The sequence below is a fragment of the Temnothorax nylanderi genome, unplaced genomic scaffold (assembly GCF_030848795.1).
Source record: "Temnothorax nylanderi isolate EJ_2023f unplaced genomic scaffold, tnyl_v1.0 TNYL_tig0218_pilon, whole genome shotgun sequence".
NCBI lineage: Eukaryota > Metazoa > Arthropoda > Insecta > Hymenoptera > Formicidae > Temnothorax > Temnothorax nylanderi.
The window spans coordinates 158434-175608 of NW_027249280.1; the positions used below are offsets into that span (position 1 = coordinate 158434).

Consider the following 17175-nt stretch of genomic DNA (forward strand, 5'->3'; position numbering starts at 1 on the left):
CGACCTCCTTTCGAGGTCGACTACACCGGATCGCCAGTTCGCTACGCGCAAAAAGTTCTTACAGCTTTGCCGTAGAAGAGGGCACAACACACGCGTCGTTTCCTCTTTCGCAATCGACGCCATAAAACAAATCGAGCGCGAAGGAACGTGTTGCAACAAGGAAAACGACGGAAGATTTCGATAAAACGAAGCGAAACGTTAAAAAATCTTTCCCTCCGGATACAAAAGAGGTCGTAGTTTCTGTCTTTTTTTTATACTCTCTGTATTTAAAATAAATCCCTGTACTTGATTCCACGCGGACGATTTAAAGAAGTAGAAAGGAAAAGTATAGGTAATTAAAAAAATTTTCTAAGAGTTTCGTTATAGATGATTAGTTTTGGAATTCAAGGTAGCACTTGTATTTAATCGAGATTACTCTCAGTACTTTAAAAGAAAGACAAAACTAGTTTGAACCTTGAACAAGTTTTCCTCCTTGATGGCGCAGCGAAGCGGTCGACTTCCCGGAATGCGAAGGCGAAACCTTCGGCGCGGCTCGACGTTACAAGCGCACAACTCCGCGATGCACTCCTTTTTTCCTGGTATCGATTTATCTCGCATGAGCGCAAGGCACAATCGATGTGTTTATGAGCCATCGCGAATAATTGTAGCGAGGCGTCACTACGAGACGACGACAACGTGCACGCGACACGTGCGTGGATTTTCATTCATAAATCGCCGGCGAACTACGCGGCGATGACTCACCCGCGCCCCGCCTCTCACAAGACGCGAAACTGAGATAAGCACGGCAAAAATAAAGAGAAAAAAAAACGACTATGAACGCCGGAAATTTCCGCGTGCGATACTGTCTGATCATCGTCGAATTGCATAATTATTTATAATTTATATATCATCAAAAAGAAAAAGAAATCCGTAGACATAGCAATGAATACGTAGACACTCAGGAATAAAAGAAATATTAGAAGAAGAGGGAGATATTTGTGTATTAAGAATAGATTATGAAATAAAAAAACTGCTAAGAAAAGCGATAAATTAGAAAAATGCTATTTTATATAAATAATATGAGGTAAAAGCGAATTAATTTTTAATTTCCCGATGTATGAGCAAAATTTTGCCGTACTTAGATACAAGAAGTATTTATAATTCTTTAAATCTGAGTTCTCAAACCGTGCGACTTTTCAAGATGAAACACAATAAGTTTGGTGGCCTATTTCAGAAATAGCTTGTTTAAATATATGAAAATCCTGATATATTAATGGAGAATTTACGACAGATAATATACAACGCGAACGTGTTTCGAAGTACAGGAAATTTATTTACTTGGATTTAGATTGTCGCTCAGAAAATTACGTTGGCGCGGACTTTCTTGCGGAAGAGATAAATAACTGCAAACGGGGAAACAACAAGAAGTGCCTCCCTCCTTAGTGCTGAGAGCAGGATGACACCTCTTGTCTTATGACCCATACGTATTGCTCTCACTAAACTTAACCCTGCCTTCAACTAAACCTTCTAATTGGCGGGTTAACGAGCGTTAACTCTTCGCTTCCTGTCAGATTTAACTGTTTTTCTTCGGTTTTATGCAGATAACATATTAAGGAAATCATATTTTCTCTTTTTCTTCATCTTTGTTTTTCCTAACGATCTATAATTAAATGCAATCAAAATATCTTCGTTAATTTCATCGATTTTTTATCATCGTATAAAATAAACCTTATAATATATTAAATTATGAATAACATCTAACATCCAAGTTCTGATATCCAAATTTAGCTTTATGCAAAAGATAAAATAAATTATTTATTGTAATAATAATCAATTTTAAGCTATTCAAAAAGAAATACGTATTTTCTTGCGCTCACGAGAGTTGGAATATGTTTTCCTCAAAAGGCGGAAATTGCTTTCAAAAGTTTCTGCGGCAGACTTCTTATATGTATAATAGACCTCGATAAATATCAGCTTCGAGAAAGACCTTCGCGTACTTCTGCCCAGCCGTGGAAAATGTTGGTACGATAAAAACTACATAAAGCGATGAGAAATAATCTAGAAAGTCAGGACACCATTATAAAAATTATTTCGGTAAACAGTAATTAAATAAATTCCTTGATAAATTATACTTAAAGAGGAAAAATCTAAGACACAAAATGTAAATTTTTATAAAATCATACAAATTTGTTCTTTTAATAATCTTTGTTATTTATATTACCATTTTTAGTATAATTTTTCGTGATGAATACAGCCATCGCAAAATAATTATTTTGGTATTTTAATATAGATACTTACAAGTTTTACTAAAACAAGCACTTTTCTCGTTACTAAAATAAAATATATTTATTTTAAAGTTAGTCTACTCTATAAATTAGTTTAATAATACAAAATTATTTTGAAAGATTGTAAGTGCATTCTATACTTCTTGTATGCTTTTCCCTTCATTCGAAATACTTCTTTTTTCATAATTACACGAAATACCAATGTTTATACATCCTTACCACACACATCACGACAATTCCTTTCAAAATTTGTACAAATTTGCGCAGTAACATTTATTTGTCAAGCCTATTCGAATAAGAAAGTACCGTTCAGCGATAAAACGAGCGAACGATGTGTACGCCGAATCGGGATTCGTAGAAATCGGAGCCGAAATCGGTGGGATCGGCAGGTGAGAGTCGCCGAGTCGAGTATCCAGCGCGATAACTTAGTCGCTTCTTGGAAAATTTGAAACTAACACGTCATCACGAGCACGACCTCGATTATTAGCTTAATTGTAAGCCATCATTATGTAAGACTCTCCCCCCCCCCACTCTCTCTTTCTCTACCTGGTTTTGTGACACGCTAACTGACATGTAATTATTAACCGATTCTTTTGGTTATGCATTGTTCACGCGTGCATACTAAACAGCGAATTATTCGTGGAAAAGCAGATTTAGATAACGAGTTCAAAGAACATCAGACTGATTGTAAGCTGCTACGAATTAATTCTACGACATGTGCATTGTTTTACGATACAAAATTAATATTTTAAACACAATAATATAAAGGTATTATAATTAAAACTCGCGCGATAAGGTATCGTAGGTTTTTCTAAAGGTTTGTGACTTGTTTAAAATACATTGTCGAAAAGACGAAGTGTTCTCGATCAAAATACAAAGCCCAAATCTTTTGAAATATTGCTTATTAATTTACGTGTCTTAAACAGTTCAAGAGATTAAATTGTTAAGTAAATAAGATAAATAAGTTTTTAAAAATACGACGTTAAGAATTTCTTCGTACTAATTTAGACTATCATTCGCAGCACTCAATCGTTCCGTCATCTTTACTCCTAATCATTATTCAAACGATCTGATCCTTTCTCCGTGCGTTTATCTGTTACAAAATATATTTACGAAGTGTATAGATCTCCGACGTAGACACGCGTTTTCACTTACGGTCACCCATCGGTATCATCGCTAACAATACGCCACATTTATCTAATCAGTATGTTATTTTTGTCGGTGCCACGCACCGTAGATTGCCTCGCAGTCACGCCTAATAAATCTACAGAAAGAAAATCGCGCAGGTTAATGGTTTAAAATTTAAAACGACGTCCGACAAACACGCTTATCGCCCGACGGACATTTCGGGCAGCGACATTTGGGGAAAAAAATGTCTTTTGTTCGACTTCTTTCGTTTACAGTGCAGGAGTTGACAAACAGATACCTCGGCATTAGAAGCTACTTATTTAAGGGTTTTGGAGTTAAGAATTTGACGAACTCTGCCTAAGAAATTTTTCGGACTTTCTTTTTCCTTTTTATAAAAAAAATATATATATAGAGCGAGCCTCGATCGACACCGCAAATTGTTTAGCGATTGAAGTTTTTAGGAACACAACCATAGCTTCAGCATTATTATCGATCCAGCCTTGAACCGTGACACCTGCACAAGGAGCGCGTAATTGACGATTTGTGTGCGTTAAAAGTCGATTGTCTCTTCCGTTTGCGTGTCGTGTTCACGCGCGATATGTTAATTTTACGTTTCGTCACGAATAGTTATTTCCGCGAAATTTTACAATCGTAGTTCTATCATATTAACTATTTAAAGATTTTGGGTTTAATATACCATGTCGATAATATAACATATCTTCATAAATGCATATAAAATTAAAATAATTCATAGTTATTATGAGGAGAATATTTAATTAAATATTTAAGGCATTCTATTAAATAATATGTCGAAATCAAATTTTTTTTTCTATATGCTGTCACTTAAAAAAATTCTGATTACAGATATTATGTGTACCTATATCCAATGTACTCAATGGTGGGAGATAAAAGAATGTCAATGTTTGTTTTGATAAAAGACGCGCGTCAGCCGCGAGCTAATTCCCTAATTTCCTAATTTTCCTGTCCGAGATTCGGTTTCGAAATCGATGTCACTCTCTTACCATGCCATTCTCCTCCTTCATGAGCTGCCAATCCACGATGTTCGTGGTCGGCGGATACATGGAGAACATCGTGTAGCTGTGATCCTCGATGATATTGTCGTAATAGCCGGCGCTGGGCACTCGTTGCGTCATCTTGCGCTTCAGCTAACTTCACTCGGAATCAACGCGCTTTGAACTTTCGAACGTTCGAGGATTTCGAGAGATCGGAGTATTCAAATGTTCGAAAGAAAAGGCTGTCGAAGATTGTCTCGCCGCGAAGAGAAGAGATTTGAACGCGACAGATAATTCAACACTGTCACAAAAGTTTATCGGTTACCGACGCGTTTGTAATCACTTACTCCGTACCACACGTGCCTATGTACATTTGTCGACTGAGCGCCCGCCAACGTGACCAAGTAACTATATAGAAAGCCAGCCGACCGTCGCCGCCGTCGCCGCTTCCCCCACCACGTCGCGGTACGGGCGCGCTCCCCGTGACGTCACCGCCATCTTGATCGCTGATTCGCGCGATAGCGCGCCCGGCCAATCGACGCGGTCCGCAGCCTCGCGCGTTGTTTGCTCGCTCCGACGACGATTTCACGGAATTGGGGAACACACGGGGAACCAGATCCCCTTTTCCAGGTAGCGCGGATCGTTCCGCGCTTAACTTGCATAATCCGATAAATCGATCCGGGCGGCGAGGACGACCGAGGGGGATTTTCGTCAGCATGCCGGAAGCGTGCAAATTGCGATCCGCGACATATTCAGGATGTGCGCTGTGAAGTCAGCGAGATTGGTTGAATCGATGTGTCCGAGGGTGATAAAAAATTTAAGGTCTCGATGTGAGACGGGAAGAAAAAATATCAAGCATTGGCATAAACTTTTGAAATTTTCTCTCTGTTCTAACGTCGAGAAATCCAGTCTTTTTTCTCCGTCGAAAGTTTGCTTTGTTGATTATTATTTGACTGTGTTATCCTCGCACTCGCGTTCGGCAAACGTGCGCGATAATATGCTCACAACGTCGCACTAAATAACGTTACACGATGAGCAGCAGTGACTCACTATTGATGTTGATTGCTATTTTTTAAATAAACGTAACGGTACGAATACATTGTGTCGCAAAAACTGTCTTCGACAACAACGATCCGCTACGTACATGATTACCCTCCCCCTCTTTCTTTTTTTCTCTCTCTTTTTTTCTCTGTTTTCTGCCGCGATCATATATATATAGTACTTTCCGTGTGCAACAAACTCTCGGGAGCGCGAAAAAGTGCGCGTAGGTGCAGATTAACCCCTTTGACTGTCAATGACGGAAATATCCGCAAAAATAATACTGGCCAGTGCTCATAACGGAATATCCGCACATTCAAACAAAGATACTTATACCGGAGCAATTAAATTCAAAGTAAAAATTCAAGAATTCAAAATGGCAAATTTAATATAAAGGGCAAAAAATTTAAAATATGGTTCAATCTGCATAAAAAGTTTTGAAGAGTTTTTGAAGCCGTTGAATTCGTTTTTAAAATTGAAATTTGTTAATTCAAAATAACGAATTTAATATGACGGCCAAAAAATTTAAAATATCGCTCGGTATAAAAATGTATAAAATATGATTTATAAAAATTGTTGGATCTTTAGTTCGCTATATTTAATTTTGAAATTTTGACCTCAGACTTAGATTCAGCGACTCAAAAAACCCCCAGAAGTATCCTCTTATAATTTTATTAACTCTTTTGTCAAAAGTATTTTTGGCCCAAAGCATTTTTATCGCCTAAGAGCCAAGGGATTAAATGCGATTTAATTCAAGCTGTTCGCTGAATGTTTGTCGAGCGAATTATACACATTCGTTCTTAAAATTACAAGTCACGACAGCGGGGAAAGGCAGGGGCAAGAAATTATTTATCCGCAAAATATACCGCCAGATCTGTTTGTGCAACAACAAATACTCTTACGCTGCAGCGGTAAGCGAGGAGCAGTATAATGTTTGCGACGGAGCGGGACGGATTGGAAACAACCGTAATGTTTCCACGTATTCCTCGAATTGTTAACTTAATTATTCCCTTGACACATACATACAAACGTGAGATTACCACACAGAATAACAAAATTACACGTGTACGCACGCCGCATATTTTGCTTACACGAAATTTTTCCTACTGTCGTAAAATTAACGCTTCTTTAATTTACTGATATATCTTTCTATAACTATTTAATGAAAATGTGATAGCCATAGGATTTTCTTAAAAAAAAAAAAAAAGTATAAAATCTATTCTTTTTTGCCAATTCGATTCAACTTGCCTATCTGAAAATATATATGATAAAACCCTAAATTTTATAAAGTTATACAATAATTAATTGTATATAAAATTACTGTTCCCACAAAACATTGCTATAACTGGAAGTTATATAAATATAATTAAATTTTTTATTTGTAAATTGAAAAAGTACATTCAAATCGAGATGAAAATTCTTATCTTTAAAATATCTTCATAGAAAAAATTTTCAAAGAAAAAGAATTGTTTTATATGCTTTTCAAATGGATTCTAGATAAGATACTCGATAAGAAGCCTTTGATTTGTTTAGAAAGCGTTATGTCCGTCGATGGAAAGATTTATAATCGGTAAACAATATAAACTTTATGTTTGCTAACGTTTCCTCAAGGAAAAGTAATCACGTCGTATATTCTGAAATATTTTCATTTTAATACTTTAAGACATTAAAGTATCTATTATTTTTTTTTAATTATTTGGGTCAAGTAATTTAAATGTTTTTTATTTAAAAATATGTGATTAATTAATTTAATAAATTGTTTTAACAAATAATTGCGTCTCGAAAAATTTCCAATTACAGTAATTATCTTAGTTATACGCGTAATTTTTTCTGATTGTATTTTAATGACTCTGACAATGGGTGAAATCTAAGGTTCTCTCTAGCCTGCTATAACGCTATCATTGGCGTATTTTAACCCAACATTTAAAAGCAAAAATGTTAGAAATTTTTTACAAGTGGAAAAAGAAGATTTATTACAGTATAAAAAATTATCAGTATAAAAAAATAAAAAGCATTGTTTGCCTAAGTTAACTAATGGTCTTCGTCAATTATTTGATTATTCGATAATTTAGAATTATTTACAGTTCGTATCGGCCAAGTCCATCATATGTTCAAAAACATGTATCTAATCAATTGAAATATTATGTGTTGGAATTTTCTTAATAGCATTCAAGCATTAATAGCATTCATATATATTTTAATTATACATATATATTATTACATATTTATCATTAAAATGTACATAGCACGAATTTTCAATCATTAGATCATTTTGCCGAGTTTATTGTTTTCAGGCGACTTGATAACTATAAGAGACATGTCTAGAGACATCTCTAACGAGCGTAACGGAATAACGAGAAGATCGGCGAGCACTAGAGGATCCAGCTTTGTTCGCGCGACAAAGAGATATTTTAATGAGGAGGGAGGTTGCAGCTTATCCGGCCGAGCTGTAACGCGCGCTGTAGGACATTGTGTGCGCGGCATGACAAGCGCCGAATTTCGTACGAAGAAATAAAAGCGGAAGTTTTTAATCGGCCATCACCCGGGAAAGTTCTGTAGGCATTTTCAATATCCAAGAGGACAATGGAAAATAAATTAAAGGCCGTGAATCATCCGGTTTCTTTGTACGACGAGCGTGCCTGCACTTTAAGCGCGAGCCGCGCGAAGAAAAACATACAGCTGGTTCTCTTTATGACCGTGCGTGCGATCGTTTATTGAGCGTCATTCGATTCATCAATTTTTTGTAACTTTCTCTCAGGAAGAAGCGAGATCATCTACGCGGATTTGCCGAATTTTATGAAATAATTATGTAACTTTGAGCGCGAGAGCTAAAAACAGAAAAACTTAATGCGGGCCTAACAGCCAGATGTACTTTCGCTCTTGATCATTATAAGTAATATTTGCATTTTATCGGTCGGTTTCTTCGTACGAACCCTTCCATTATTAGAGGGAAAGATAATTAGGTGACAACAGCTGGCTCTCTCGGGAGTTCCTATCTGACAGCGTAAGCGTTATACTGCGCAGCGGTAGAATGTAATTCGTGTCGCGCGCGCCACGCGCGTGTGCGTGCATGCATTTGTTCGTGCGTGCTCGTTGCACGCGTGTTTTTAAATGGTCGAGCCGTCACGAGACGGCCACGGCGGCGGCACTTTATAAAACAGCTGTTGTAGACGGCCGAAGCCACGCCGGACGAAATGCTAGCTAGATCAATACTCTACCGCCATGCTACTTACACTCGGGGAATACATTGGGTGTCCTCGAATTATACAACGAAACCGCATGGAATTATTCGTTACGAAATTTCAAGTTTTACCTCATCGAAGATGTCGAGGAAGATTTTATCGTAACTTTCAAGTCTTTTTCCTAACTTTCAAAATGTAAAATCGTTATTCTAATTTCTTACATCCGCCTCTATAATTGCCTCAAACGAATTCTTGCTGAAGCTGAAATAGTCCATTTTTAAACTGGACGGCGGATAATGTTGCGGCATCCATCGGTGCTTGCTTCTGATACTTAACTCACGAAAGCTCCTCGTTTTCGATGATTTATGACAGAACTGTCAAATGTGTGACGCTACTCGGGCCAGTGAATAAACGAGCAAAAAATCGTCAAGAGAAACCTAAGCGTCTAGTTAAACAGTCCTGATTTATGGTTATACAGAAAACGATTAGTTCGACACTTTGATACTTTTGCTTATAATTTTAAAATTTCTAGAAATAACGGTATTGGTGTACTCCCCGTCAATTTTGGGACATCCTATATAAAGCTGAGACAGACGCACCGGCACTAAATCCTTGTCGATGCCATAGAGATATTATCCGTCGCGACGAAGAGAATTTTCTACTTCCTGTCTGCATCTATAAATGTGCACATGCCACGCCGACGTAACAAATTACAGCACAAATAGGCTCGACTACTGTTATTATTAAATAAGTATACGTTTAAAGGAGTGATAATGACGCGATTGACAGACCATTTAATGAATACCATTCTATACAAAATGCTTTAAAGTTTAAACGAACATTTTCTGCACCGTAGATATTGAGGAATAAATTAAAAAAGAACAGCGATTATTTCAACATGCTAATAATTACGAATAATATGTAAGTAATAATATAGTTCTAGGTATTAATCTCTTATCGAGTTCCATTATGCGCTATAATTTGTAAAGAGTCACGAAAAATCACAAATCACATTTACAGAGTTTTCATAACATAATAAACAATCACTTGTCTAAAATATAAGATATAATGTGTCTGTTTTCTATTGCTGAACTAGTGCAGCCAGTTCAACAGACCCCATAACTAAGAAGATTACAATCGAATAGATAAACACCTTTTAAAAATCTAATTTAAAGGCCAACACGAGAATAAACTGCGATAAAATGAGTGTTTTGAACTTTAAACAGTTCTTTTAAAGTTTGATTCACCGTGCACACGACAGACTCTTCTCCTATAGAGACCGGTTTCGACCATTACTAAGATCCTTGTCAATCTACATAATATGTATTTTTCTTTTTTTCCTTTGAATGATAAAGTAATCACTGCGCACTGCGCAGAATGCATTTGATTTGCAATTACTGCACCTATCGCAGAATGCATTTCTGTTCCTCTTTATTTTACTCTCATCACTGCGCACTGCGCAGAATGCATTTTATTTGCAACTACTGCGCCAATCGCAGAATGCATTTCTGTTCCTCTTTATTTTACTCTCATCACTGCGCACTGCGCAGAATGCATTTTATTTGCAATTACTGCGCCAATCGCAGAATGCATTTCTGTTCCTCTTTATTTTACTTTCATCACTGCGCACTGCGCAGAATGCATTTTATTTGCAATTACTGCGCCAATCGCAGAATGCATTTCTGTTCCTCTTTATTTTACTCTCATCACTGCGCACTGCGCAGAATGCATTTTATTTGCAATTACTGCGCCAATCGCAGAATGCATTTCTGTTCCTCTTTATTTTACTCTCATCACTGCGCACTGCGCAGAATGCATTTTATTTGCAATTACTGCGCCAATCGCAGAATGCATTTCTGTTCCTCTTTATTTTACTCTCATTTACTAATTGGTCGATTTTCTAGGCCGTTTACATGATTGTACAATAGATGGGATATCTATAGGAATGTTAGAAGAACTAGCTCGCATTAATGAAGTTAATGATTTATCGCTTAAGGAAGAACGTTTATCGGTTTTTATCATTTTCATTTTCGAAAACGAGCATTCACATAAGTATGTGGATCCAAACATGGAAAAAATTCGAAGACCAAAATTTTTAAGATTAGGGTAATTTGAATTGTTTAAAATCTTAAAAAAGTCCGCTCCTTTTTCTGGACGAGTTTTAAGGGAAAGATCATTTTGCAAATCGCAAAGTTCCTCTTGAAATTCTACATTTTGTTTTTTCGATTTCCGCAGTGAGAGGATTTTCGAACAAAACTAAGTCCTTTCTAAGACTTTCGAAGTCAGTAAAACGCTTGTCGAACTGAGTTATTAATGAGTCAATTAACTGAATATGTTTTTTAAAATTACAGCTTGTGCCGTATTCTTCGAAGAGAATCTGGCAAGAGGGATAGAAATGAAGAGCATCTTTTCTAAATGATTTTTAAATAAATTAATTTTCTACGAAATGAGTCAATATGACTAACTAATTGACATATTGTTTGGTCGGGCTTTTGCAGCTTTAAATTTAAAGTATTTAAATGATTGGTTACATCGATGATAAGAGCGAGTTCACAAAGAAACTCCGTATCTTCGGAGAGAGATTTAATGTCATTATCTTTGCCACTAGACATTTCTTGCAAGAAAAGGAAGATCTCTTTTCTTATCGCAAAAAACTTTTCTAAACATTTTGCAGCACTGAGCCATCGGACTTCACAATGTAGGGGTACATCTGTATAAAGTGCATTATGTTCTTCGAGGAAAGTGTTGAAATTTTCGATGAGAAAGAAACTTGTGGCCGCCTTTTATTGAATTGATGATTTTTGTAACAGTTTTCATGGCTGCAGACAATTTTATAGCTTTCCCACATAATGCTTCTTGATGAATAATACAGTGAATAAGGGGGAATTTTAAATTGCGCTGCTTTATTTGACCGAAGAAACCAATTTTGTGACCTACCATCGCTTTTGCGCCATCTGTTACTATGGCTGAACATTTCGAAAAATCGGTATTCAATTTTTGAAGAGTTTTTTCCACGGCTTTAAAAATATCTAGACCTGTTGTTGTGTCATGTAATGGAACAAAATCTAAGAGCTCCTCGACATGTGAAAAATCGTTTTGTACAATTCGAGCAAAAATACTCAATTGACTCACATGTCCAATATCGGTGCTTTCATCTAAACATAATGAAAAATAAGCACAACTGGCTAACAAAAATTTTAGTTTTTCTTCTATCGAACAAGCAATATCAGTAATTCTTGCTGCCACTGTCTTTTTACTTAAAGGAATGCTAGCAGCTTCAGCAAGCGTCAATGAATTGCCGAATGATTTTACTGCCTCGATGAGACATTCCTTTATAAAATTACCTTCCATAAACGGCTTAGAATGTTGGGCAATAAGAAGCGAAATAGCATATGATGCAGTAACAGCTTTTACCGAAGAATTAGCATTATTAGAATTATCATTAGAACTGGAACTTTCCTGATAAATCAATTTTAAACCCTCTATTAAATTACATTTTTCTTGACCTTCATATTTTGAATATTCACTTGCATGTTTTTTTTCATAATGTCTCTCAATGACAAATTTTTTCACAACAGCAGGTTTATATTTGCATAAAATACACACCGTGTGATTGCCAATAAGTGCAAAAAAACTATCCTCCCATTTCTTATCAAATGTTGTTCATACCTTTGCTCACTGGCCATCGTACTGGTTTGACAAAAAAATTACACAATCATTAGCACGCACACTTAAGGAAAAACTATACAAAAAACAAACCTTATAACTTTTCGAAGAAATATAAGAATAACGAAGAATAATAAGAGTTTATATCCACGCACTTTATATCCACGTTTCACGAAGTGATCCGCCAGCGACAATAACGGTTGGAAAACAAGAAGGAATCAAAACAATTGCATATCGAATGCGCGGCATAGATACGCGGTATAGTTAACGTAGGAAATTTAAATCTCTCTTCGTAAATACGGTTTCTTGTGAACTCGCTCTTATCACAGATGTAACCAATCATTTAAATATTTTTAAAGCTGCAAAAGCCCAACCAAACAATATGTCAATTAATTAGTCATATTGATTCATTTCGTAGAAAATTAATTTTATTTAAAATCATTTGGAAAAAGGTATTCTCCATTTCTATCTCTCTTGCCAAATTCTCTTCGAAGAATACGGCACAAGCTGTAATTTTAAAAAACATTCACTTAATTGACTCATTGATAAGTCAGTTCGACACGCATTTTACTGACTTCGAAAGTCTTAGAAGGGACTTGATTCTGTTCGAATATCCTCTCAATGCGGGAATCAAAGAACAAAATTAGACTTTCAAGAGGAACTTTGCGATTTGCAAAATGATCTTTCCCTCAAGACTTGTCCAGAAAAAGAGGCGGACTTTTTTAAGATTTTAAATAATTCAAGTTACCCTAATCTTAAAAATTTTGGTCTTCGAATTTTTTTTCCATGTTTGGATCCACATTCTTATATGAATGCTTGTTTTCGAAAATGGAAATCATAAAAACCGATAAACGTTCTTCCTTAAACTTAAACGATAAATCATTAACTTTATTAATGCGAGCTAGCTCTTTCGTTCATTAATAAATTTCACATTATTTTTCTTTTTAGTGGAATAGGCCTACTGGGAAAACCACTTGAAAAAAAAGGCGTCAGCAATAGTACCCTATGGGTGGCGCGGAAACTATTGTCCTAATTATAATTATATATTCTATATAACTAACTTTTTAATATTATTCGGGGGAGATTACAGTTCCATCATGCTTATAGCACGCGCGACGCTCCTGAGATGACGCGTCACGTGAGCGATCGGCGGCTCGGCAAGAGACCGGTTTCGACCTTACTAAGATCCTTGTCAATCTACAGCCTAGAATAAACTGACAATTCTTTCTTGTGTGTAATTAAACTGGATTCTCAAATTTAACGAGAAGAAATGTGTTTGTCATGATTAAAAACCTATCTCTCTATCTCTATATGAACAAAAATATCTCATATGTTTCAAATGTTTTATTATGTTCTTATTTAAACGACTCAATGAAATTTTAAGGATTCGACTGTTCGTGTGCCTAAAAATCACGAAAAGCAAACATTCTATCCCGCGGTTGAAAATCAAAGTCGCTCGCTCATTCGTAGCGGCAAGATTGATTGTCAAACTGCACCGTGTCGTTGACTTGTTATTTAATAAGCCGCAGTTTGACCCGCGGAATGGACGGGAAAGAGAGAATTAACCGCGTCTCTCGCGTTTTAAAGTTCGCGCGAAGACTCATTAGCAAGCGCGAACACCCGGCGCGATCTCGAGAGATCATTGATCTCTCCCGATCGGTGAATGGACGCGGTAATACGAAAGATAACGTCCGATTGGATAATTCCGTAGTAACTCGATGGTTTACTGACGGTGCACGTGGTATGCACCTTAAAAGGACACCTATGCGAGGACCGGAATGAAAGTTGTCTTTTATCTATGTGCGCAGGGGCGTTTAATTTATTTGTGAGCTCCACGCCGCGTGGAGTAAAGTAGGTTCTACTAGAATACAGGGTTCGGGTAGTAATTGTTCAATAACTAAATGTACTTAATTAACATCTATTGCATTTTCAGGATTCTTTTTTTTTTTAATTGTTATATTATTCGAAAATCGAAGTTTGACAAATATCCGTCGCTTTATGACAGGTTCTTCGCGAGAGCCTAAATAATAAAACATGTGTAGTTATTATTATCGCACATTGTGACGCATAATTAGATGCAGTTCGCTTGATAACGCCGCGCCGGTGATATTTTCGCGCGACCGAAAATATGTTTTTCATTCGAACTCGAGCAGTTCGGTTTATAGCGATGACGGCACGCGCTTTGTAAATTTAGCAGCGCTCTGTCTCTAATTCCCGGATAAAGGCTCTTCGACGAAGTGGCAGGTTTGACAAGTGCATCGTGTCGAAGGATAATTTAACTCTTTGCACCGAGAAGTACAATGGCATTAACAAACGCGGTGTTGTCACGTTAAATTTCATGAAAAATTATCAATTATTGAATCAAATTATTTGGAAAACCAATAAAAGAAAATATAAATTCTTACTCTACTAGATTAGATGTTAATTAGTAAAATTCTCTAGTTGTTAAATTTTACAAGTGCTTAATGGTTTTTAAAATGGTCAATGTAGTTAATTCTACAACATCTTTTGTAATCGTTATATGTATACATACATTGTATATCGAATCAGAAGGATCGATGGAATCCAGGTCACTAGCACAAAATCTTAATACTTCGATTATATTTGTCATAAATGTTTTCATTATACATACAATAAATATTAATCACCCATTCGATTCTTTACACACTCGTTCAATGCGTGCGCTCGAAATCGATCATCGAAGTAGGATATCCTGCGAACATTTTACAGTGTAAAATCACTAATGAGTCATCACGCGCGAGCGACACTGCGAGACAAGCAGCACTTGTCCATTATCTAGCCTCAAGAATTCATGTTCCTGTGAAATAGCATGCAAATTCCAGATGCGCGATTGATATGCGTCATACGGTAGCTGTAAGCCAGTAGGCCACGTAATTCCAAACAATTCCGCTAAACGTTTAACAAAGAGCAACAAAAGCGTTACATCACGCGCGTATATATACAATCTGTTTACATAACTGTTTACATAACTGCTCCGCATCAGCTCTCGTAAATTTATTTAAAAAAATAAATATTTTTGAATAAATTAAGACCAACGAGACCCGTTCAAATCCAATAATTGTGATTGCGATGAATCGATAACGCGTTTTATCGCTCCGCTTTGATCAGCTGATGAATCTTAAGCCCGAAAGTTCTTCACGGAAGCTTAAAGATATATTTTCGACGATGAGCTAATTTAATTTCAGCTTACACTGCGAAATTAATGATATCTCGAGTATTTTTCTACCGCGGTGACTCGAATCTCGATGTACAAGCAAGAGTAATTATTGCAGGCTTTATCTATCTGTAACATGTGTTGGTAGAGTGTCTCCACACATCGAATTGCTTTTTTCCGTTTGTAAATAAGATAAGAGGTTCCTGTAATTGCGTGCAATTCTATATATATTTCAGACATTCTTCCAAGTTCATTTATTAATATATTTATCAAAAGAAAAATAAAAGCATAAAATATCTCGTATTTTTTGTCTGTAAAATTAGATAAAATCGTATAGCTTTTATTCATGCGTTTCGAAAACGCAAATGCAAATATTTATACGACTCGTACTCCATACAAATCGTGTCTCACTTAAAACTCTTATCTTATCCGATATAAACTTTTCTGTGTTTTTTTTTTAATTTTACATGTACTACGTTTACGCGAGCGTTACTTCTGTAATAACTTACGATAATTCACTCGCGGAGTGAATTATCGTAAATTACTACAAAACCCCGTTTACGCGGAAGAAATTATCGTAAGTTACCACAGAAGTAACGCTCGCGTAAACATAGGCTGCGGTCCACTTGACGCTACAAATGCTTTGAAGCATTTCTCTTCTCTTTTCTTTCAATGAAGAAAGAAGAAGAAGAAGAACGCTCCGAAGCATTTGTAGCGTCAAGTGGACCGCAGCCATAGTAATGGCAAAAAAAACGCTCGATTGTTGCAAGTTATCGGAGTGAAGGAAGATAAGTGAGTGAACGAATCTGCCCGCCGCTATACGCGATGCAAATCACGAGGCACGTTCGCGCGGCGTACGAGACGCCTAAACGTGGACAACCGCTTTAACCGTTTAAACGCATTATTGTCGCGCGTGCGTTACGTAACGCGTGCACCCGCGACGAGCCGTCGATCGTTTTCAGCGGGACGTGATCGGCGACGCGTCCTGCGACGAGAACCTTCCGGGAGCCGAGGGGGCCGTGTTTCTCGAGGGCATATTCCTGCTGGTACTTACGTTATTCGGCAGCACGGCCGTGTTCGCGATGCTGGAGAGAAAATCATGGCTGACGCGGGAGCTCTGCGAGGCCCCGCTGTCGCTGGACACGCTCGAGCTGTCGTAGAGCACGTCGGAGACGTCTAGCTTCATCCTGCCGTTCACCCTTCGCGAACCCGCGTCGGAGTTGAGAGACACCGGAGTACGTCGCGTTCTAACCTCTCTTTCTCTCTCTCGCCCGCCCGACGCTCCTCCGAAAGATAATGCGGCGAGAGCGAGCGAGGCGGAAGCCGAAAGATCGTCGTGGATCTTAATGGACGTACGTGGAACTCGAAGGCGGCACGCACGAATCGCAGGTCCCTTTGCTCGAAACTGTGTGAAACTGCACCCGATGACTCATACCGTGGGGGAATACCTCGCGCGCGCGTTCGGCAAGCCGTTCGAGGCCCGCGGAGAGAGTCGAGGCCTCTCCGAGCGCGGGTGACGTCATGGGTTATTCCCGGCCGACCAATCGCCGCCGAGCTGCCGGCCGACGCGCGGCAGTGCCGTGCCACGGCGTTCGATAACGCGGCGCTATCGGGACGAAACCCCGAGAGTTTTATCTACCACGCGGCGCGGCGCCCGGGTGCATCATAATCAGCCTATAATTAGAATTAGTAACGTTTTAATTACCTCT

The 17175-nt window shown here is 37.6% G+C and overlaps 1 protein-coding gene across 2 annotated transcripts in view; it reads right to left on the reverse strand.

The window, feature by feature from the left end:
• The window catches only part of Kay (transcription factor kayak), a 37597-nt gene extending 20694 nt beyond the window's left edge, over positions 1-16903 (reverse strand). The window contains exon 1 of one of the 2 annotated variants that reach the window (XM_071717613.1): positions 16521-16903. In XM_071717613.1, the coding sequence (XP_071573714.1) occupies positions 16521-16652 (132 nt within the window). In that variant the 5' untranslated portion in view covers positions 16653-16903. Of the gene's footprint in view, positions 1-4414; positions 4786-16520 lie in introns of those variants that run through there. The other variant, XM_071717615.1, reaches the window with a different exon arrangement.
• Between the last annotated feature and the right edge of the window lie 272 nt (positions 16904-17175).